This window comes from Herpailurus yagouaroundi, unplaced genomic scaffold (genome assembly GCF_014898765.1).
Source record: "Herpailurus yagouaroundi ecotype Mexico unplaced genomic scaffold, PumYag 163, whole genome shotgun sequence".
Classification (NCBI taxonomy): domain Eukaryota; kingdom Metazoa; phylum Chordata; class Mammalia; order Carnivora; family Felidae; genus Herpailurus; species Herpailurus yagouaroundi.
This window is the reverse complement of record NW_024412404.1, coordinates 54,147,724-54,169,700: the sequence shown is the minus strand read 5'-3', so window position 1 is coordinate 54,169,700 and position 21,977 is coordinate 54,147,724. Positions and strand designations below refer to the sequence as shown.

At 48.0% G+C, this 21,977-nt stretch overlaps 2 protein-coding genes across 2 annotated transcripts in view; one reads left to right on the top strand and one right to left on the bottom strand.

The window, feature by feature from the left end:
- Positions 1–4,737, top strand: part of PDZD8 (PDZ domain containing 8) — an 85,496-nt gene extending 80,759 nt beyond the window's left edge. Inside the window, exon 5 of the mRNA XM_040486582.1 lies at positions 175–4,737. Coding sequence (XP_040342516.1) covers positions 175–2,369 — 2,195 coding nt within the window. The 3' untranslated portion in view covers positions 2,370–4,737. The remainder of the gene's footprint in view (positions 1–174) is intronic.
- Positions 4,738–5,346: 609 nt separating this feature from the next.
- SLC18A2 (solute carrier family 18 member A2) overlaps positions 5,347–21,977 on the bottom strand; it is a 39,650-nt gene continuing 23,019 nt past the window's right edge. Inside the window, exons 11-16 of the mRNA XM_040486584.1 lie at positions 16,864–16,942; positions 16,629–16,680; positions 15,649–15,712; positions 13,811–13,930; positions 13,536–13,669; positions 5,347–7,612 (exon numbers count right to left, since the gene is read on the bottom strand). Coding sequence (XP_040342518.1) covers positions 7,508–7,612; positions 13,536–13,669; positions 13,811–13,930; positions 15,649–15,712; positions 16,629–16,680; positions 16,864–16,942 — 554 coding nt within the window. The 3' untranslated portion in view covers positions 5,347–7,507. The remainder of the gene's footprint in view (positions 7,613–13,535; positions 13,670–13,810; positions 13,931–15,648; positions 15,713–16,628; positions 16,681–16,863; positions 16,943–21,977) is intronic.

Here is a 21,977-nt window from a genome sequence, read left to right as displayed (position 1 = left end):
TGATAAAGTATTTTTGCTAAATTTACTTCAAGCATTGGTCTCAGAATTTGATCGTGCGGCACAATTACGTATTGCTTTTCCATAATCCTGAACTGATGGCAGTTCGATTCAGCAGAGTTAGGTGATTTTCCTTGCAGTAATTTACATATTTTCCCTTTTAAAATCTTTCGACAGGTGTGAAAATCACCTCTACCCTGCAAGTGTTGAAGCTGATCAAGCAGGCCGGCGACCGGGTCCTGGTGTATTACGAAAGGCCCGTCGGCCAGGGCACGGCCCTGCAGGATCATTTCGGACAGCTGGAGGAACACTTCCTGTCGGCCTCATGCCCACCGAACTATGAGGAGGAGACGCCTGCCTTGGCAGCGGATGCTGAGAACAGAGATTTGGACTCTGAATTTGAAGACCTGGCAGGTGATGTCCGAGCACAAACTGAGCTCAAAGATGAGGCACCGTCATTAAGTCACAGTCCCAAACGTACTCCAACAACGCTTTCTGTTAAACCCCTTGGAACGATATCACCGGTTTTAAACCGTAAATTAGCTGTAGGAAGTCACCCTCCCCCACCAAAACCTCCATGCAAAGAAGGAAATAAACCCACAGCCCTAAAAGCTTCTGAGGTAACAGACCCGACGCAAGTGTCAAAACCCACCCAAGGATCCACTTTCAAACCACCCGTCCCACCACGACCACAGGTGAAAGTCCCTTTGCCTTCTGCCGACGCCCCGAGTCAGACAGAACCAGATGTGCCCGCTGAAAAGCCAGAAAAGGTGCTGCCTCCTCCTCCTGCAGATAAACCTGCTGAGAAGCAAGCAAAAACTACAGATCACACGGAAGACGCGGCTGCATCGAAGCAGTTTTTAGCAAAGCAAGACGTGGTGAGAGATTTTCCATCAGAAAGTTCCTGCCCTCCCAAGGACAGTTCAGATGACCCCCAGACATGGGAATCGTCAGAAATCCCTTACCGAAATAAGCTAGGAAAATGGACCAGAAGCAGAGCAACCTGTCTCTTTGACATAGAAGCCTGCCACAGGTACTTAAACGTTGCCCTGTGGTGCAGGGATCCCTTCAAGTTAGGGGGTCTTATCTGTCTGGGGCACGTTAGCCTGAAACTTGAAGACGTGGCTCTAGGATGTCTGGCAACATCAAACATGGAATACTTTTCAAAGTTCCGACTGGAAGCCCCCTCACCTAAGGCGATGGTCACGAGAACCGCCCTGCGCAGTCTGAGTGTGCAGAAGGGATTCAATGACAAATTTTGCTTTGGTGACATTACTATTCACTTCAAATACTTGAAAGAAGGAGAGCCAGACCACCCTGTCGTCCCTAACTTAGAGAAAGAGAAAGACCTCCATTTGATCGAAGAGGTTCCTGCCCTACCCAAAGAGGAGCATCTCGTTGGACAGATGGGCTTGACAGAAAACAAACACAGTTTCCAGGATACTCAGTTCCAGAACCCAACTTGGTGTGATTACTGTAAGAAAAAAGTGTGGACTAAAGCTGCCTCCCAGTGTATGTTCTGTGCTTACGTCTGCCATAAAAAATGTCAGGAAAAGTGTCTAGCCGAGACTCCTCTCTGCGGAGCAGCTGATAGGCGGATAGACCGGACCCTGAAAAACCTTAGGCTGGAGGGACAGGAAAGCTTCTTAGGCCTGCCTCCTCGTGTCGATGCTGAAGCTAGCAAGTCCGTCAACAAAACAACAGGTTTGACAAGACATATTATCAATACGAGCTCCCGTTTGCTAAATCTGCGCCAGGTCAGTAAAACTCGCCTTTCCGAACCAGGAACTGAGCTGGTGGAGCCTTCACCAAAACACACACCCAACACATCAGACAACGAAGGCAGCGACACAGAGGTGTGTGGTCCGAACAGTCCTTCTAAACGGGGAAACAACACAGGAATAAAGTTGGTGAGAAAGGAGGGTGGTCTGGACGACAGCGTTTTCATTGCAGTTAAAGAAATCGGCCGCGATCTGTACAGGGGTTTGCCTACGGAGGAGAGGATCCAGAAACTTGAGTTCATGCTGGATAAACTGCAGAATGAAATTGACCAGGAGCTGGAACACAATAATTCCCTTGTTAGAGAAGAAAAGGAAACAACCGATACAAGGAAAAAATCACTTCTTTCTGCTGCTCTGGCGAAATCAGGTGAAAGACTACAAGCCCTGACACTTCTCATGATCCACTACAGAGCAGGCATTGAAGACCTGGAATCTTTAGAAAGTCTGTCTTTAGACCAGCCCTCCAAAAAAATAAGCAAGTACACAGATGATACAGAAGAAGATCTTGATAATGAAATAACCCAGCTGATCGACTCCCAGCCATTCAGCAGCATATCAGAGGGCTTGTTTGGCCCATCCGAGTCTGTTTGACAGCCCGCTTAAATACTCTCAAGTGATTGGGGAAAAGTCGCATCTAAAGTACCACAGATAAACCACGTTTTAAACCCTCTTACAAAGCACTTCGGCCCACTGCTCCACAGTCATTTGCTTGCGTAGGAACAAGAGTGAAAAAGGTGGTTTTCCAGCGAAAACAGTGACCAGCTCACTAAAATGGTTGTTTCGGATTGCATTTATAGCTATGCTTTTTTGGGTTTATACTGGGAATTTATTTTTACTAATTTATTTTTAACTTTTTCTAATTATGTAATTATGTAAGCTAACTTTTCATGTTTATGTATGTGTGATGTCTCGTGTTATTTTTCTTCATCTTAGTTTCTGAATTAGTGTTACGTAGGATACTGTCCAAATTCTTGAACTGTTTTCATTTCCATCACGGTTCTAATGAGTTTGCTGCCCAGATTGACAACAGCAATCACTGAGGGAACAGGTTTTGAATCTTTGTGTTAGGAAGTTTATCATCTCCACTTGCTCGAGATTTTTGTTGTTTTGGGGCTTGGGGGGCGGGGGGGGGTGTTTTCGCCAAATGTAACAAAAGCCGATGCTGTGGCTTTAGTCAGTTACACTGATTTAGTATTAAAAAAAGAAAAAAAGAAAAAACAATTACATATATTGCTTGCTTTCTATCCTGTGAATTTTTTTCTAGTTTTTGTGCAGTTTTAGTGAGAATATAGTTATTAATTTGAAGAGGTTGCATTGCAAAACAAAACGTAATAGGGAATAAAGAATGCAGTTGGGCAAGAATTTTTTAGACAAGATCACTAAAAAACAGTAACTGGTAGGATTTTGAAATCTAATCTTTTAAAAGGTTGATTGATGCTTTCTCCTTTTAAATGGAAGTTCTGAACATTTATGATTTTTTTTTCCATCTTTAGTTCTCCCATGGGAAATAAAGCATGTCAAGGATGAAGTTTCAGAGGCCTGTTCTTAAAATGACCGTGTTGATAACTGACTTTGGCTGTTTTGTTTTAGAAACCTTTTCGTGCGGGAGGATGTTGTGAAGGAGAGGAATCGCGCAAGATAGATTTATTTATTGCTTCTCTGACCTGCTGCAGGTTAAAGGAGTAGTGATTCCTCCAGGTGCTTCTGCAGTGCTGTCTTCATTCGTTTAAAAAATGAAAACAAAAATTAACAGTACAGTACATAGGACTTGGGGTCAGTTCTCTGATGACAAGGATCTATTTGGATACTCGGTCCGTCGTGTAGACCCCAGTAACGCGTGGCCACTATTGGTTATACCACACAAGTTCTGGCCTTTTATAGGTCTATTTTCCTTCTGTGGGGAACTACTTTGATAATTGATCCATAGTAAAAACTGACATAATTTTGAATCTAGATGGGACAGTTTTGATGGCATAGTAAATTAGTAAGGGTTCTGGTCCAGGTCTCCAGCCTAGGACTCCAGATGAAAGTTTAAGTTCAAACTCTTCCAGTGGCCACGAGTGAACTAAGCACAAGAGTGTTCTGTGCCAGTCTCCCCCGCTCCGAAGTAGGAACAGACAATACTAACTACCTCACAGGATCATCGTGAGGAGAACAGAACGGCAAAAGTGCTCCAAACAGTAAAAAGCTATTCAAAAAGAGTACGACTCTTACGGAGCACAGAAACATGTTTGAGGGTAGAAAAGTTATTCCACTTTTAGAATCAATGGCCAGTTCTCATTCTTGCTGTTTTTTATGAAGTGAAATATTAGGAAATACGTTTATTGGCCAAGTTTATAGAACAAAAGTCTGTGTATCCCGTTTTGTTTAGTTAAGCATGCTCGCATTTTAAATGAACGCTGCTGTAGAAGTCTTTATACACCAACTTCTCTGAAAGCTAAAAATGGTTCTGTAACATATGCTTGAAACAGTGTGCCCAACGTAATAACCAACTTTTATAAAGACATAACTTACCGGTGATAACCTGGAAGGTCAGTGTAAGTGGCTGGTGTTGATGGATGGATGACACCACAGAAGCTTTAGTGACAGCCAGGCATGCTGCTGAAGCTGGTGCATTTGAAAAGAGCTGCAGGAATAACGCAAAATCTTGGTTTCCTAAAAATCTCCTGTTTCAAAAGTATTTAACTCTGTAGAACCACAATTACGAAAAGCTCGGTAATGCTGCTGATTATATTTGTAAAATCTACCTTTAATGTAGTGCAATATTTTTATATCTACTGAGGTAGTGGCATCATGGCTGTACTTGAGTGCAGGGGAGGGGGGGTCACTATAAGCACCCTAGGGGTAGTGAGGGGTAAGGCTTCTCAAATAATTGTATTCTATTACATTCCTGATGTAATCTTGCTGCCATGCTATGTTATCAATAGCTAAAAATAATAAAAAGAACTACCACAGAAAACAAGAATATCTTCATTTGCTAACCTCTGAACGAGGGGATTGGCTACATCTCTGGAATCATCGCCGGGTAGAATTCGGCCACGCAAACAATGTCTTCACAAAGTCCTCTCTTGCTGAACAAAATTGCTAGTTTGAAATCAGCCTAAAAGCATTAAGTTCCGGTGTTTTGTTTTGTTTTTTCTTAACCCTATTAGGAATTAGACTGTTTTCTGCATTTCTGATATTTAGATGGAGGATTAGGTTAGACAAGCTGAACAACGTGTTAGCATTATTTGGGAATCAGAATTATGCTGTGAATTATAGTTACTTTCATCAGATGTACTTGTTCACAGCAGTCAGGAAAACAATCTAACCTTAGAAATGCAGGGATAACTTACTGGGCTTTTCCACAAGGATATTACGTGACTAGTTACAGATTTCAGTTGAAAGCAAATTTTGTTTCCAAAGCCAAAAAGTAGGGTTTCAGACTAACCTGGAGTGAAATTTACCTGATGCCTGTAAGCAGAGAAGAATAGTTCCTAATTAGGTATTCACAGTCAAGACAATACCTTAAAGTGTATTTTATTCCAGCGATAATGTCTGGTTTATAAAGAAATACAAACAGGCACAGTAGTGTTCAGAAGATTTATTAAGGAAACGAGCTAAAACAGGCACATACACTTAGCAGTCGAAAGAACTGAATATTCTTTGCTACCTCATTAGTGGTTTTGTATCTGTTTGCCAGGTACAAACATGACCCACCTCTGCTCAAAAAAAATAAAATGTTCAGGGAGCTGTATGTTCTTTGTTCGGATACATTAAAAGAAGAAAAAAAAAAGCGTCACTTCATAGTCTTGCTAACCCCAGGATATCAGTCCTATAAAAGACCTTGCAATTTTACCCCCTCAGATATAATGGATACCTTTGCTGCTAAAACAGTTTTGAAAAACTCCCGTCTCTTTTGTCTTCTCTCTGGAGATCAACAGTGGGCATGCCTCTGCCAGTCATTCTTGAAGAGACTGAAGCCTTAGAGGCAAGACTAAAATTGGAATAAAGCATTGTGGTCAGGGAGAGCCACAAACCTGTAGCACGTTCCCCAAGGGGGGGTCTCCCCTGTGGGAGAAAACAATCCCGCGGTTTTAGGTTCACCATAGGAGAGCGCTTCCCCATCCATCTTTTTACAGAGGCACAGATTTAAGTTGCCCAAGGCAAGTATGTGACGTTCATTTGCTTCCATCGCTGCCCTTGAAAACCAGATTTCAAATCATTCAAAACCCCACAGAAAAGCTTCCTAAAGCAAATGGAAACCGGATTAGCTACTTGTAGAGAATTACAAGGTTGAGGTTGAGGAGTCCTCGTTCTCAAGTTCTTGGCTCCTTGTCCAAGTTAACAGAAACACAGTATTAGCTTAACAAAGAACAGACATTAGGTAATTTCTGATTACAGAGCTACAGAGTTCACAAGTATTTGCGACATTCTACACTATCTGCGCACTCCACATCTCCTACAAAACCTGATGTCAACTGACTTTGACGATACTATTAACACAGTTATTTGCTGTTGAAAAGGCACATCAATGTCATGCTTAGAAAAACCACGTTGCACAACACTAGACACGAGAATACATACGCCTTTCTAGATGTTTGGGGTTTTTCTGTCTTTGAAAGGGGATGTGTCCTGACCACTTTTTTTTTTTTTAACCTGTTTTCCCTAATGTGATTCAAGATTTCTTTCCTCCATCTTCCTTTAAAATTTGTCGACTTAAACAACTTTCAGAAGTCTAAAAAATAATAGTTACAGTTGAAAATTTAACAGATACCTAGAAAACACTTGGATGGCCTCTTAACAGGTCAAAGGTACGTGGTCTGATTTTTTCACATCATAGCAGCGATCAGCCTTTTAAATGTCTAAAACTTGAACGAGACGTTAATATAGCGATCCTGCTTAATCTTGTCTGTATAAGGGATCTCTACCCTCACTTTTCTTTCATCCAGTAAGACAATCCAGTATGTATCTTAAAGGGAAAGCTAGTTCTACAACTATACTTTGGGTGCTTTTCTCCGCTTTTGGACTATTTTCTAGTTTTCTCCTTCTGGCTCTAGTGCCAAATTACCAAATTACGTGACTTGTAAACGTGTAATTTGAAACCATCTGTTTCCAGGTAGATGGTTACACAGAAAACTAATGCCAGCTACGATTTATGGGTAAGTCCATAAGATGACGGACCCAAGTTCCTGTCCTCTGCATTTGAGGTAACTAGCTTTTAACTCATAAATATGTTGATAGTAATTACAAGTTAACCACACGCAGCGTCACATCATAATATGCTGTCTTACTTGATTCTGTTTTTCAGACTTCCTTCTGGTTTCTCAGTGTTGGAAGTGTCTCGGAGATAATGTGTGCTTTAATTTTGAACACCCATTACCAATATTCAGAAAAAATATACGATTCTTTTGCCCAAGTGTTTATGAATGTAAGTTTTTTAAAAATTATATTTGATTTGGATTCAAATATTTATAGATTTACACTATATTTCGTCAAAATATATTGTATAATATTGAATAAAATCAAATACATAAAATAAAGTTTTCAACACTATTTATACAAACCCCTAGAAAAGCTGCTTTTTCTTTATAAGGCTGTTGGCAATCGATCACAACCACGGAGAAGAATGAATAACCTTTGGTTGTTTGGCTTTCGCCAGGGACGATGGTGCGACTAAGTTCTGGAGGAGTCATTTCACTGGTAACACTGTTTTGTACAAATAAATACTCTGACGACTTTTGAGGATCTCAGTCACTTTCAGATTCTTCATCCTCACCTATCGGATACGACTGGATGTTATTCTGGGTGTACATCTTTGTCTTAATGGGGCAGTTGTGATCCATGAGAATAGCCTGAAAGACAGCAGAGTGCACATACGGTGATCTTGTTTCACAAAGATAAGATGGTTTCAACCTACCATTTTTGAGGATCACTAGTTTGAAGGCTGTAGATGGCACCACCCCGTGGGAACCAGTCCTTGGCTGCAACTGCCAGGTTGCCTGGCCCCGAAGCTGCAGGGTTGGACGCTCCAGGAGGATCCCAGGCAACGGGAGAGACTGTGGAAGTGGGTTCCGCCTGGGTCGCGGGCACCCTAAAGCCATGCAGCAAGGGCTTATGCGGGTTACGTTTAGGAAGTTTTGTGGTTTTTTTTAATGTTTCTTTTTCAGAGAAAGAGACAGCATGAGTGGGGGAGGGGCTGAGAGAGAGGGAGACACGGAATCCAAAGCAGGTTCCAGGCCCTCAGCTGTCAGCACAGAGCCCGAGGCGGGGCTCGAACTAGACCGCGAGAGCATGACCTGAGCCTAAGCTCTACGCTTAACCGACTGAGCCACCCGGGCGCCCCCGTTTAGGAATTCTATTTGGAATCTCGGAATTGGGGGGATGCTGGAGTCACACGGCGCCAGCTGTTCACTGTGGCAACACCCTTAATTGGCACGCTCTGTCCTTAACGAGGCAAACTCCCACGCTGGAAATGTGCCTCCACTGTGTATGTATGTGGATCTGGTTCTGACTGGAGCCATCTTCGCAGGCTGCCCTTCCAGTATTTTCAGACCACAGCCACGGTCCCTTAGATTTCCCTGCACTAGACCTCACAGGGCCCGTACGTTTTCATAAATGGCATTTCCAGAGCACCCCTCCTCCAAATCCTAGAGGTCTTCCGCTTGTCCAAATGTAGGATTTAAAAAAAAAAAAAAATTCCTCTGATGCCCATAAAAATCTTATGCCTTCTCACTGTCACTAAAAATGTAAAAACAGTGCATTGATCCTCAATCGATAAACCCATGCAGTCATTATTCTCTTGAAAGTGTGCAGACCAAACATGTAGTCTGAGAAGACAGCCGTCCCTTATCAGACCGGGACCACGCTGAGCATTCCTGCCACAACACCGCAGCTCCACGAGAGCCCCACCTGGTAGGCGGGTAACCCTGTGCGGGCACAGAGATCAAAGAACATGACCAGGGATGCACCGCTGGGAGGGGACAGATGCGTGCCAGGCAGCCTTATGCCGCGGTCTACTCTCGAGGGGCTCCGGGGCGGAGGCAGAAAAGGGCCAGAGCACGGCAAGGGGACGCTGCGTGCAACTGAAGGAGATGCTCCCATCAGGTGTGTTTTCTGGACTTTTCTTCCAAGTAAATAATTCCCCCAAGACCTTGTTGTGCGGTGTGAAAATCTACATGGAGACATTTCTCTGTTGATATGAGCCCACTGAAACCTATCTTTGTGTTTGTCCACTACTCCCCGCCCCCCACCCCCCAGGTCCCGCTCCACACATTTGAGACCTTCTGTAACTCCCCTCAGTGCTAACCCGTGTATCATTTCCTGAGAGAATCTACAGTGATCTGCCTGGGTGACATGTTAAGATAAAGGACTTCCGTGACCCTATAAGTCAGGCCGCCAGCTCAAACTGTCAGCTGCAAAATTTAACACTGTTTTTATACTTTTTGCCAAGTGAATTGATACGTGTATTTAATAAAGAGCTCAAAGTCTAAAACTAAGTAACTGCAGCAACAGACATGGTACCCCAGCACCATTCTCCCAGCGTTTAACCCCCAAAGAGCACATCTCCTCTCCCCAGGTTAGTGATCCTCAAAGAAATATCGAGAATCAACAGGGGGGCGAGGGGAAGGGAGAGTTAAACATGAAATTCCAGTCGGGTCCCTAACCCTTCATGACAATGGTGTCGACACGCTAGGAGAAGCACTGTCTCAGTGATGTGGCATCATCTAGAACTACAGAGGGCCCTACGGCTGACGACGGCTCGCTGGGCACCTGCTTGCATGCCCCCAAGGTCCTGTACCAGCAGGTCAGTGACCTTACTGCATAGGAAGGGCAAGTCCCACAGCGCTCACAGGGGAAACGCTTGCTGTGGATGAAGTGCTCAGGGAAAGCTGTACAAGAGACAGGATACCAGCTGAACCTCGAAGGGCGGAAAGGGTGTGCACAGCAAAGGAGCTGGATGTGAGCACAGCATAGATCATCTACTAAAGGAGACACTATGTAAAACAGGGACACTAAGGAAGCCGTCCTGGCCACCACAGAGGTCTGATGATGAGGTACACACAGCGAGATGTTAATTAGAAGGCCCACCCGGCACCAGACTGCAGGGCCTTGAATGCCAGGCAAGGGACCTTGACCTCTGAACCACAGGCAGTAAGACAGCCTTGGGACGGATGGCCATCATTCGACCCTCTTCATAACCACCTTCTCTCTCTTGGTTCAACCATCATTAGACCTGACTCTGCATATATGCAGACTTAAGGACCCCCGAAACCTAACGCTGGGCACGACTGTATGGCAGTTCTATTTTTATAATAACGTCTACATGACCAAAGAAGCCAGGCAGCATACGTAGTATTCCCAAAGGGCCAGGAAGAGAGAGGCGTGAACAGGATGCAGCTGGTAAATCAAGTGCATGGGGGGCCACGAGGGCCGCCGGGTAATTTAAGCCAGCTCTCCGTGCCACTGCTGGGCAACAGAGGCGTGTCTGACTCCAGACTGAAAAGAGAAAGGAGGAAGTTCTTTGAACTCCGAGCAGAGCCCAGTCACTGAGAGCTGAACCCCAGCCCCTGCCAGATGCCTGGTTTCTTATCAGACACAGAGTGAGGATCTTCAAAGTGGTAAAAGCCTTGTTGGACTAAATGAAGTATATAAATGAAGCAAATACACAGCTGGAATATTGAGACAATAAAAGCTGAACAGTAAGCCCTCCAGGCTTCGAGATTTTGAGAGCTACCAGGCCTGAATGCTAGAAAGTTTTATTTACTGTATCTTAAAAAAAAAAAAAAAAAAAATGGTGAGGGTTTTGCACATCAACTACATAAATGCCCCACAGAGGGACCCATTTCTATAAATAGATGATAATATTCAGGTCCTCGCCTGGCCCCTGCATTCAGAAAACAGGGTGGCTGGAAGGACCCTGGAACAATGAGGAGAAAGCCCGGAGCCACCCAGGAAAAGCAAGCTGCAATCCCAAACCCCTACTTTCCTGTCTGGGCCACCACTAGAAACTTCAAGAGTAAGTTGTAAGAAATGTGCCCTATCTTTACAAATAATTCTTTAACCTGGAAAAAATATCCATTCCAGCACACAGCCATCCTCAACTGGGTACTCTGAGAATCACGGGCTGCATGTCACTGTCGTAGAACTAGAACACAGTTGTCCTCAAACGGTAGAGTGGAATTTCTTATACTTGCAGAGGAACAACAACAACAAAACAAAACAAAACAAAACAAAACAAAACAAAACAAAACAAAAAAAGCCAGTAGTCGAGGACACCAAACGGAAGAAAAACTCAAGCGCTCTCACGCTAGTTCACGATTGTGTGATTTGGGACCCATGAAAACAGCTTTAGATCTTTCAATATAAAATAGCTGAAGGCTATTCAGAAGGCCGCCTAATGAAAGAATAATTTGCTCAGGCTTATCTGCCCGCCTGCCTTTGGTAACTGCTGATCCTGAACGCCCGCACTTGTCGGTATTGGATTCTCTCAAGTGAGCAATAATCAATTCTGGATCCTCCCTGGCACACTGCTCTCCCGGCCTCACTCCCCCTTACCATTAGGCGTCTTCCTGCCCCGCTTGCTCAGGGAATAGGCAACTGCTGTTGGCCACCCTCAAATGTTACCATTACGCGAGTCAAATGGAATCCAATGTGATGCCTTCAATTATGGGCATCAGTGACGGGCAGCGAGATGCACATTTTCTCAGGTTTTTAATGATTCATCTTGCTAGGCACTTATTACGGATTTTTGACATTTGGCAGCGAAAGTGCCTTTCGGGAAGCCTACAATTTTTGCTGCCTTGCCTTTCAAGATTGTCTCTTCCACTCCCTTCGGCATTTCGCTTTTTAAATGAACAAAAGCGCTGATTTAACACGAGGGAAGAGAAAGGGTGCTGAGGTCGGCCTTCTGCCAGTCATCACGTGGACTCCAGGGCAGCAGCTGGCCCAGGGGGGTTGTCCCCCTCTACCCCCCATCCCCTGACCTCACTTATTTCTTCCAACACCTCAGATAAGCCACCACACTGACACCGACACACGGCACAGGGGCCACTAACGTCTGCTGCTTGGCTAAGGAAGCCCATTCAGCAGTTCAGAGGTCTCAGGAGCAAAAGGAAGCTCTCGCCTCACAGGAGGGCGAAAGGGGGGGACACCAGGGGGCCTCTGGGCGGACAGTAAATCAGGGCGTTAGGCAGAAGCAGGAAAGCAGCATGAGGTGGTGCTGGAAATAGTAACGCACTTATTGAGCATCCACTGTGTACTAAGCACAGGGCTAAGCACTCTGGGATTCTTGGCTGAATCCTTACGACAACCCAGTAAGGGAGATGCTATCCTGTCCCCACATGACAGTGTGGCTCCAAGGCCGCCACTAGCCCTTCATTACTTCCCAAGAATCTTATTAAACAGTCTCCTGGGTGAAAGAACTTGTAGGCGATTTTGTCTTTGTGTTTTTTGGTCCAAAAAGGGTTGGGAGTAACCCCCTTTTCCGACCCCGATTTGGGCAAGCTACCATGCGGGGCTCAGGCGAGGAGACGGGTAGGATGAACAGTAAAGTGCTACGGTTGCTCAGAAGTGGGGCCATGTAAGCAAGAGGAAGGAAAGAAGAGGTGATTTCCATCGGAATATTTCCACACCTTCCACTCCTCTTCTTTCAAATGGGTCATGAGTAATACCAAATTATCCAGTTAAATCCTATATAATAAAGGGCACACGATAGAGTGATCAGTGCTGAATATACTCTTTTTCTGAAAATATTTTCAAAATATATTGAACAAATTAATGAATACAAAGAACACCCCAGACAAATAAAGGCTGCACGTAACCTAACTTTAGAGTCTGTGTCTGTTTTTAGACCCACTCTTTGGGGAAAATCGTAACAGGGAAGTTCAAGAAATGCCAAAGCGTCAGACCCATTTCCATTCAACTGTCAGAAAGAACTTCTGATGTGCCCCCAAGAGAACATCACAAGTGAACCTCATATCCACTCATCACAAGAACACCATCTCCCCTCGCCTCCGTTATCTCCTTCGTTCTTAACTTAACCTGCCACTCTCATCCTGCTAGACGAGGGTCTGCCACCACGGGAGGTTTTAAAACCCAGCAACACCACCACCAGGGATGAATGCTCATCAGGTTAAAATGACTAAATGATTAAAATGATTCTGAAATTCAACTTTAGAACCAGTAAGTTCTAAACACTTTATCCTCGATACCATATCATTTAGTTATGATTCTGGTTATGAAACCGCGAATTTAAAGGTTACACACGCTCACGTGTGCCCAAAGGTACATATACGATAGTTTCCCAAAACGCTCTGTTACCTACACCAAAACCATCTCCAGAATCCTACGCAGTGAGAACGAAAACACTACTAATGAAAGCCGTAAGGCTTAGGGGAAAAGCAAACGGCACCCAAAATGGCTCATCTCAGGACTCGGTGCAGGAAGGAAAAAAAGTTATGTTCAAGATTTTCAAGAACTAAAGGCAATTACATGTAACTACTCCATGTCTGGTTGACAAAAGAGCTATACAGACCGCTAATCTATGTACCAAAACATCACCTCATTCTTCACATTTATAAACCTAATGTTTGATACAGTAAAAGAAGCATGGCCTATGCGGTATAAACGCCAAAAGAACTCTGACCCTTTATGTTTGGGCAGTTCTGTCCCAAAGGAGCAGAAATCCACTTTCTAACTGAGCCACGAAGGAACCATCCAGAAGACCATGCCAACATGATCAAGAAACACTGGAGTTGCGTCCTAAAATTCTCTTACCATTTTTTCTTCCTTGGCAGGTGGACTTCGAAGGAAAAAGCAGAGAGGAGCAAAAAGAATATCAATTATTCCAATAATCGTCATGAGCCACGGAAATCCGATCGCCTTTGCGATAGCCCCACCAGCCGAAGGACCTTTCAGGAAACAGAGAAGGAGATAAAGCTCTCTCCAGATGCCTCCCAGACAGAAAGACACCAAAGTTTAAACAGTTTCCGGTCGGCATTATCATGCATCAAGATAAAAGCTTGTTGTGAAAGGTCAGGGTCCTTCCTTACCTATAGCATATCCCATACAGAAGGCCACGTCCGCAATGGCATACACGCTCCCGTAGACAGACACGTGCCGCAGGTCTACCAGGTAGCCCATGATGGGCATCATTGAGGAGTCCACCATTCCTGTGGACGGGCAGGGAACACGGTCTACAGAAAACCGACGTAGCCCGAAAACGCGGGGAGTATCAGTGTCCTGACCCCCCACCCCGCCAGCGGCTCCCCTTCTGTCATCACCACCTGTGAGTCTCAAGGCAGGCTCCCCAAGGCATACCCTTCACTGAAGACAGGCTGCAGGTCACTGGGGCTGGGGCTGGAACCCAGGCCACCTGTGCCTGTTCTCCCGCTGGCCCCACCTGGCCCCCACCGTCTGAAGGCCCCACCTTCCAGCAGAGGGCGCCCCGTCCTCTGGTGACTCACAGACCAGGCTTCACATCCAGTGGGGTGCTGGCTACTGGCTGTGTGGCCCCTCGCCTTCCTCCAGCTGGTGCTTTCCAGATTAACTCTCTCCGGGTTCCACAGCCCCTCACCTTCCCTCAAGGGGCACACCTACAAGCCTCACACACTCCCCTCCCCATCTACACCTCAGCCTCACACTCGGACTATGAGAATAAGTTGGAAAGTATCAGGGAAGATGGGAAGGAATCAGAACACGAGGGCGTCTGAGGGGTCACCGTGCCCTGCTCAGAGAACAGACTGAAAGAGGTCTGCCAACCCGGGGGCTTAAACAAACAATCACCACCGCTAAGGCCGGGATCAGAATCTCCTAGCTCGTGAACAGTCAGGGACAGGCAGAATAAAGAAAGAATAAAGGAAAAAAGCATGTGTGTTCAGAGTCCTGGGCTCACGTCCCTGGCGGGATGGGCACGGCCGTTCCTCATCTAGCTGAACACTGGTTTCCCCATCCATAAAATGGGGCTGGTAACAATCAGCTAAAACGAGACCCCATCTGTGGGCACCACCAGCAGACCAGTCAAACGTCCATTCCCTCACCTCCACCTACTACTAGAGGCTGGAAGAGGAGGGACGTTCCTTCATTCAATCGGTATTTGTTGATCACCTAGTATGTGCCGCGTGCTGGGGACGGGGACGGGGTGAACAAACTGGAAAGAAGAGTGGGACGGGCCCCCGGGAGCTCAAAAATGAATTCCAATTGTCACCGAAGCCATGAGGTGCTGTGGGAGGGCAAACCTAACCCACCCGGGGAACCCCCAAAGGCTCCCTTCTGTCTTTTCCACTGCACCCCTCAAAGCTTCAGTTCTTGCCTTTGGCAATTGTGACAGATTTAGCCCTTACTTTTATGACCACCAATCTGTATATTATAAATGAAAGACAAAGGTATCCTATTCATGCAAAATATTAACAAGATTGTTTCCAGCATACATGGTTCTTCACATCCAAAGACCCCGTCCCCTTTGCCAGTGAAAACTCCCGCAGCACGGGTGGCCGTTGATACACCAGGCCACCTTTACTGTACCAGACCTTATAAAAATATACATGAAGTCTCTGTCCCCGGGGTTCTCATCTGTGCACAGATCTGAGCCCAAACAAAGGTGGCTCTGAGTGAGGGGGTTCTCTTGTTTGCCCAAGGGCAGCAACAGAGTATCCGTTTGCTTCTGTAAATAGCAGGGTTTATACAAATACTGGCTTTCAGAAAATAAAGGACTAGTATGTGAGGGCAGGTATCTATCTGTAAACAACTGACAGGCAGTACTTGAGTTTGGCAGCCCACAGCCTCCTCCCGAGCTCTAGAAGTTTTAGGTTGAGGAACGATAGATAGTCTGCCCCAATAAGAGAAAATCTTTCTGACTAATGGGGAAAAGAAAGTTCTACAGGTGACTTACCAATTGCAAAACCAACTCCAAAGTTAGGAGCTATGAGTCCGTAAATGTTTTTTGCGAAAGGAATCTGTAAGAGGAAATACCCGTCACACTAAAATCATGACATCCAACGTAAAGCTTCTGGGAAAAGCCTAAAGATGGGTCCTCTCTGGCCTGGTTTGTGTGTTCCCTTCTGAAGTAGGAACTAGGGGGAAGGAGGAGGATGGGGTCTGGGGAGAACTGGGTCCTCCAAGATCTCAGAAGTCGAACCTGAAATGGGTTTTGTGACCACCAAGAACAGCCTCGTTAACTGCTGTATTTAAGACCAGCCCGGACCACGCTCCATTCCCGACAAGAGCCAGAAGGCCTCACTTGGGGGTAGATACCGGCTGTTGGTAGAAGATGTGTTATTCTAGAAAAAAAAAATCTTGCTACTGTTTCAGGCTAGTCGGCTCAAAGTGTTTAAAGACACTGTAATATTGACGATGATGGGGGGTTGGGGAAGTGAAATATAACTATGCAACCAACCGTCCTAAATAACCTGCAGCTGACCTAGAATGTAAATGTATCCCTTGGAGAAGCTGGTCCAATATGTTTAAGAGGATAAAAAATTGGAGGAAAATTGAAAATGTAATAAAACCAAATATTGGGGCGCCCGGGTGGCTCAGTCAGTTACGCGACCAGCTCTGCATTTCGGCTCAGGTCATGATCTCCCCGGTTTGTGGGTTCGAGCTCCACGTCAGGCTCTGCGCTGGCAGTGTGGAGCCTGCTTGGGATTCTCTCTCTCTCTTCCTCTCTCTCTCTCTCTCTCTCTCTCTCCACCCCTCCCCCTGCTTAGGTGCACTTTCTCTCTCAAAACAAAAAACACTGAAAACATAAAAATAAAAATAAAAATCAGACAACAAACTTCACTCTGCTCTAAAATGCTTCCTGGTGATTCTTGCCCAAAGCGAAAGTTTTCTTTCGAGACCACTACCACTTGTCAAGGAAGGTCTTTTACTCACACATAAAATGCTGATTCCAACAATTATCATTCCCAGAAGAGCACAAAGCCACCTATCAAAAGAACAAAAAAGCACCTTCCATAAACGACCGCTCCCATTCCCACCCCCCACCCCTGCCAAATTTTCAACAGAAATCAGGACAATTACTTATGAAAACTCAGGTCGAAACACCCAGAACTGGCTTAACAGAACGACATTATTCCGACAGAGCGAGAGCATGCGGTACTCATCTTACCTCCCCATTTTGTGTGCGAGCATCCCAAAAATATTGGTTCCAAGGAGATAAGAGATACTAGCCGGCAAGAAAGCAATGCCTGTAAATTTATGGAAAGGACACCTTATCAGTACTGATATCAGTCAAGTGTTAGAAAAAGTAATAATTGTCAGACATCACAATGGCGATTAGAGCAGATGAAAGAAGGCCTGAGGCCTGCACCCAGGCAGCTAATATCCGGCGGCTGACGGAGCCAGACGGGACCCCACGCGGCTTCTCCGTCCTCACAAAGCTGCCAGACGCTCCAGAAAGGAGATGCGTCCCTCTATCAACGGCTTCATCTTGCCTCCGTGTCTGCCTGGTGGCGGCTTCACCCACGGACGCACACGGGCAGCTTCCGCCGCGGGAGCCCGGCCACTGTGCTCCCACACGTGCGGTGAGCAGCGGTGGCACCGCCCCCGTCCTCACCCCTTCGTCACTTTGCCACAGGAGATACGGGCATTGAGAAAGATCAGGGAATGTGAAGAGAAGGACAAAGAAAAAGTTAAAGTCACCCCAAAGTCCATCGCTCGGGTACTGAGCACGGTGATTCCTGCTCCGTAATCTTACACACACGAGTTTACACGCACACAGATACACAGGTGCATGCAGGATTCGGGTTTTTTAAGAACAAAACAAGACGTGGGATTATACTCTTGTGCTGCTGTTCTACATCCTTTTTATTTTTTTTTTTAATGTTTATTTATGCATTTTGAGAGAGCACGAGCAGAGGAGGGGCAGACAGAGAGAATCCCTAGCAGGCTCTGCACTGTCAGCACAGAGCCCAAGGTGGGGCTCGAACTCATGAACCAAGAGATCGTGACCTGAGCAGAAACCAAGAGTCGGATGCTTAACCGATCAAGCTACCCAGGCGCCCCTCCATCCTGCTTCTTTCAATTAGCTTTATGAACATCTTGCCCAGGCCTAAAAAAAATGAACGTCTACGCGGTCATTTTTTGTGTGTGTGGCCAAGTCACATGACTGACGTTTTCATGTCTAAGGTTCAATGCTCTCCTGGGGACTCGGCGTCCCCGGCCAAGCCTGTGCCAATATCCAGCGCTGGTGGCAGTGGTTGCTTTGGAAGTAGTCTCTGTGTTGAACAGAAAGCCCGACACGAGTCAGACCAGCCTGGCCGCTAGGGATCGGTCCATACCAGCTCCGTGTGGTCCCCATCTGTTATTAGGACAATAGCGGGGCGCCTGGGTGGCGCAGTCGGTTAAGCGTCCGACTTCAGCCAGGTCACGATCTCGCGGTCCGTGAGTTCGAGCCCCGCGTCGGGCTCTGGGCTGATGGCTCGGAGCCTGGAGCCTGTTTCCGATTCTGTGTCTCCCTCTCTCTCTGCCCCTCCCCCGTTCATGCTCTGTCTCTCTCTGTCCCAAAAATAAATAAACGTTGAAAAAAAAAAAAAAATTAAAAAAAAAAAAAAAAAAGGACAATAGGATGGTCTCCTCCCAAAAGATGGGGTTTCAAACTACTACTGCTTTCAGTGTTTTTCCTGAACTCACTTACACCAGATTTGATTCTAAGCCTCGCCCACAAATGGCGAACACCGCTTCGTTCTCAGTCACACAGCCACACACGAGCTAGACGTGCCCTGAAGGTTAAACGCCACCAGCTGGGATGCACTGTGCTCAAAATGCACGGGGCCCAGGGCCTTTCTCGGCCCCACGGCTCAGCAGCGCACGCACGTGCACGCACGCACACGTGTGACCTTGCCTCTTCAGTGGCCCTTCCCTGCACCTCCATAAGCACTAATGCAAGCCACCAAACTCTCCAGAGAGGCTGAGCCTTCCAGCTCAGTAGCGACTTCAAAATGATTAGGTCCAGGAGCTAAATCCAAAACCAAGCCACTCCAGGCTTGGTGATCTGGGAAACAGTAACAAAGAGCAATCTCATTTCATGTTCCAGGAAGCCATTTCTGTCACGCTTGGCAATATCCGCGGCCACATAATTGCGGGATGTAATTGGATTCAGCGAACGTTACTGATAGCGCGGGTCTGGCTCAGGGCGAAGACACTGACCACAGTGTGGCTCTGGCCACCACGAGAGCTTCAAAGGAAGGAGCCAGACGATGTCTGAGCTGGAACGCGGCTACGCTGGGGACGGAACAAAGGTACATATGCCGTGCTCTGGGGACCCAGAAGCTCCCCAAAGCAGCTGGTGTTTAGGCCTAACCTTGCACACCAGGTAGTAGGCTTAGCGTGGAGACATTAAGAAGTCACGAGGGCCATTGTGTCAGGATGAGTATGTATGGGGTTCAGGGTCAGGTAAACGAACGAAGAAAGCAAAGGAAAAGGTAAATAACAGCACGGGCACCATGATGAAGAGACACCAACATCGGGCCTCAGTGTCGGGGAAACAGAAGGGAAGTGGCGGGGGAGGGCCCAGACCCCATCTAAAGAGGCGACTGCTGCTCTGGAAGATTGAGGTCCCAGACTGGAAGATCCAATTTTTCCAGGAGAGATTGAACTCTAGACTCTTACAGGAAGTCTCTTGAGCTTTTCAAATGCTGGCAACTAATTTTTACGAACATAAAGCGCTCGCAGGTTGACACCATACTATTCAACCAAAACCTACCTACGCGCAGAACTCAGTCCACGGACTGAGAGCCACCTGCTGTAAACCGGGGCCCAAGGAAGTGGACTGTGAACAACCCAGCCAGGGGCCCCGTTTCGGGTAAATCCTGACGCCGGGAGCAAGGCACGGGATGATGCATCTCTGAAGGCACAGCTTCAAAGCAGGGTTGCCAACATGCTCTTGGGGGGGGGGGGGGAGGGGGCCGGGCGCCACAGATGAGCTCCATCGTCCTGACCCACGAGGGGGGTGCTGAGCTCACGCGTGAGACCTGGGAGTGGGTGCACCCCACACCCCCGTTTTCCATAGATGGCAAAACAGCCTCAGGCCACAAACACCAGTTTCAAGATCCTCAAGCAAAAAGCACTGGGGGTAAGCCATGAAACAAGAGGTTCATTTCAGCTCGAAACACACCGGCTGAGGCTCCAGGGGGTCCCTGTGACCTCACGGGGCCCAAAATGCAGCGCATCTCATAGGAAGGCTCTGAGGAGCAGACGGCAAATGGCCCTCCCTGTCCGATCCCTCTGCCCTGTCCTCCGCGAGAGCTCCACCTTCCTTGTACCTGACCCTGGCCGGCTGGCCTTCCCCACATCGGTGAGCTCCTGGTGGGCAGGGACCCCTTCATCTGTTTCCATAGCCCAGCTCCCTGGCGGCACAGGGGAGGTGCTCAGCACACAGCCGACCGCTTAGAGGAGAAGGTCCCGCGCGAGGACATTCGCTTCCCACAACCGACAGTCTCGAGGGAGGCTGCCGTCCCTTGAAGGCAGGCACCGTGTGTCCAGCTGCCGGCCTCCCCGGGGTAAAAGCCTGCACTGTGGTCTGGAGCCGGAGTCCTCCTCCTTTCTGGAGCTTCCAAACTGGGGGCAGGGCCACGTGCTCTTTGGACCTCCGGCTCTAAGCTCCCGATCGCCGTTGCGACACAGCTTCAGCATCCCCCGCGCCACCGGGGCCCCCGCCGCATCACGCAACCCACAGAACCAGCTCTGGGAACTCGGCCCTCGGTGCGCCCCTCACGGCACCCCACCTGGCGACTCAACAGGAGACCGTCTAGCTGTGCTCAGGGACCCGGGCTGGGAGCCCAGTGCCCTCCCAGACAGCTCTTTAAAGATGGCTCCAACTAGGGGCGAGTGTCCTAACGCCAGGCCCTGAGCTTCCCATCACTTCCACCCACTGGTCCTGGGGTGCATCCTGGAGCCAAGAGAAACTGCCTTCAACCTCCGCCCCCGGCCGGCCACCACAGCAAGAAAATGCAGCCGACCCTCTCCTTGGCTTCCCCAGTGAAACCCCACTGGGGCTCCGGTGGTTCCCAGGGACTGGCCATCTCCTGCCACTCCTCCGTCCAAGTTCAAGCCACTTCTCCACCTTGAAACACGGTGCGCAGAATCGCCCCGGCCCAGCTCCGTGCCGGTGCACAGCACCTGAGCGCTCGCGGCTCCAGGAAGGGAAGAGGGACCGAGTGTATCACGGGGCCAGCCCCTGCTCTGCACCCCGAGAGCCCCAGCTCACACAGCCCTCACAGGGCTCGTAGTGCACCGACCTGTGCCCCCACCAGGGCCCTGCCTCGTCTCCACGGGCGTCTTCAACCCTACGGCCCGACCCCACATTCTCACCGGAGGGATTCCTTCATGTCCCTTCAGAACTTCGTTGGTACCTGTGGGGGGATCTTTTTGAACTGTCATCAACTGGGCAACTTTGTCCCTCCAAAGCCTGTGTCACCTGCAAAGGCAACAAGAAGTCTGTGTCGGCCCTTTCCTGACTCAAAGAGAGAAGTGTGGACGGGCCGGGCTGCACACAGTGCCCGGAGCCACACGTGTGAGTGAGCCTGTCCTTCTGCTGGGCCGCTGCTCTCCCTGCGGGGTGCCTACACCCCCCTCAGTCACCTCTGCACGTACCACAAAGTTCACCCACGGGGATCGTCTGCCCACCCCTGCGCTTTCATGGTAAGCCTGGCTTTGACCACAGGCTCGACGGGCTCGAGAGGGAGAGGCTCAAACCACAACGGAGCCTGCAAGGAGCCAATGCTGGACCTGCAGCCCCAGGAGTGACTGTAGGAAGGAGTCCTTGGACTTCTCCCGAGCCCTCCCTGATGTCCCCAAGGGCTCCGTCTGGAACCAGGATGGGGCAACAGTCCCAGTTTGCCCTATGCCAAGGGAGGCTCAGGAGGCTGAAGTCCTCACATCCTGGAGCCACAGCATGCTGGCAATCATCCTGTCCTGGAGTACCCAGCCAGGCCGGCACAGGACGTGCCCCAAGGTCATGGCTGCCTGGGAGCAGAGCGGGTCCCCGGCCGAGCACGAGAGTATCCTAGCCTCCATCCCACACTGCACCACCACGTCTCCTTAAAGAGCCAGAAGAAAGAATTTGGCTCCACTCTTCTCTGGGGCCCATTCCTTAGAGCTTAAGTTTCCCCTTGGGGTCTGTAGGCGTCACCAGGAACAGGGTCACTAAGCCTCCGGGTGCGGGGGGCAGGGGGTGTCATTTGACCCAGACTTGACGTAAAGGGAGACGCCACGAAATGATTC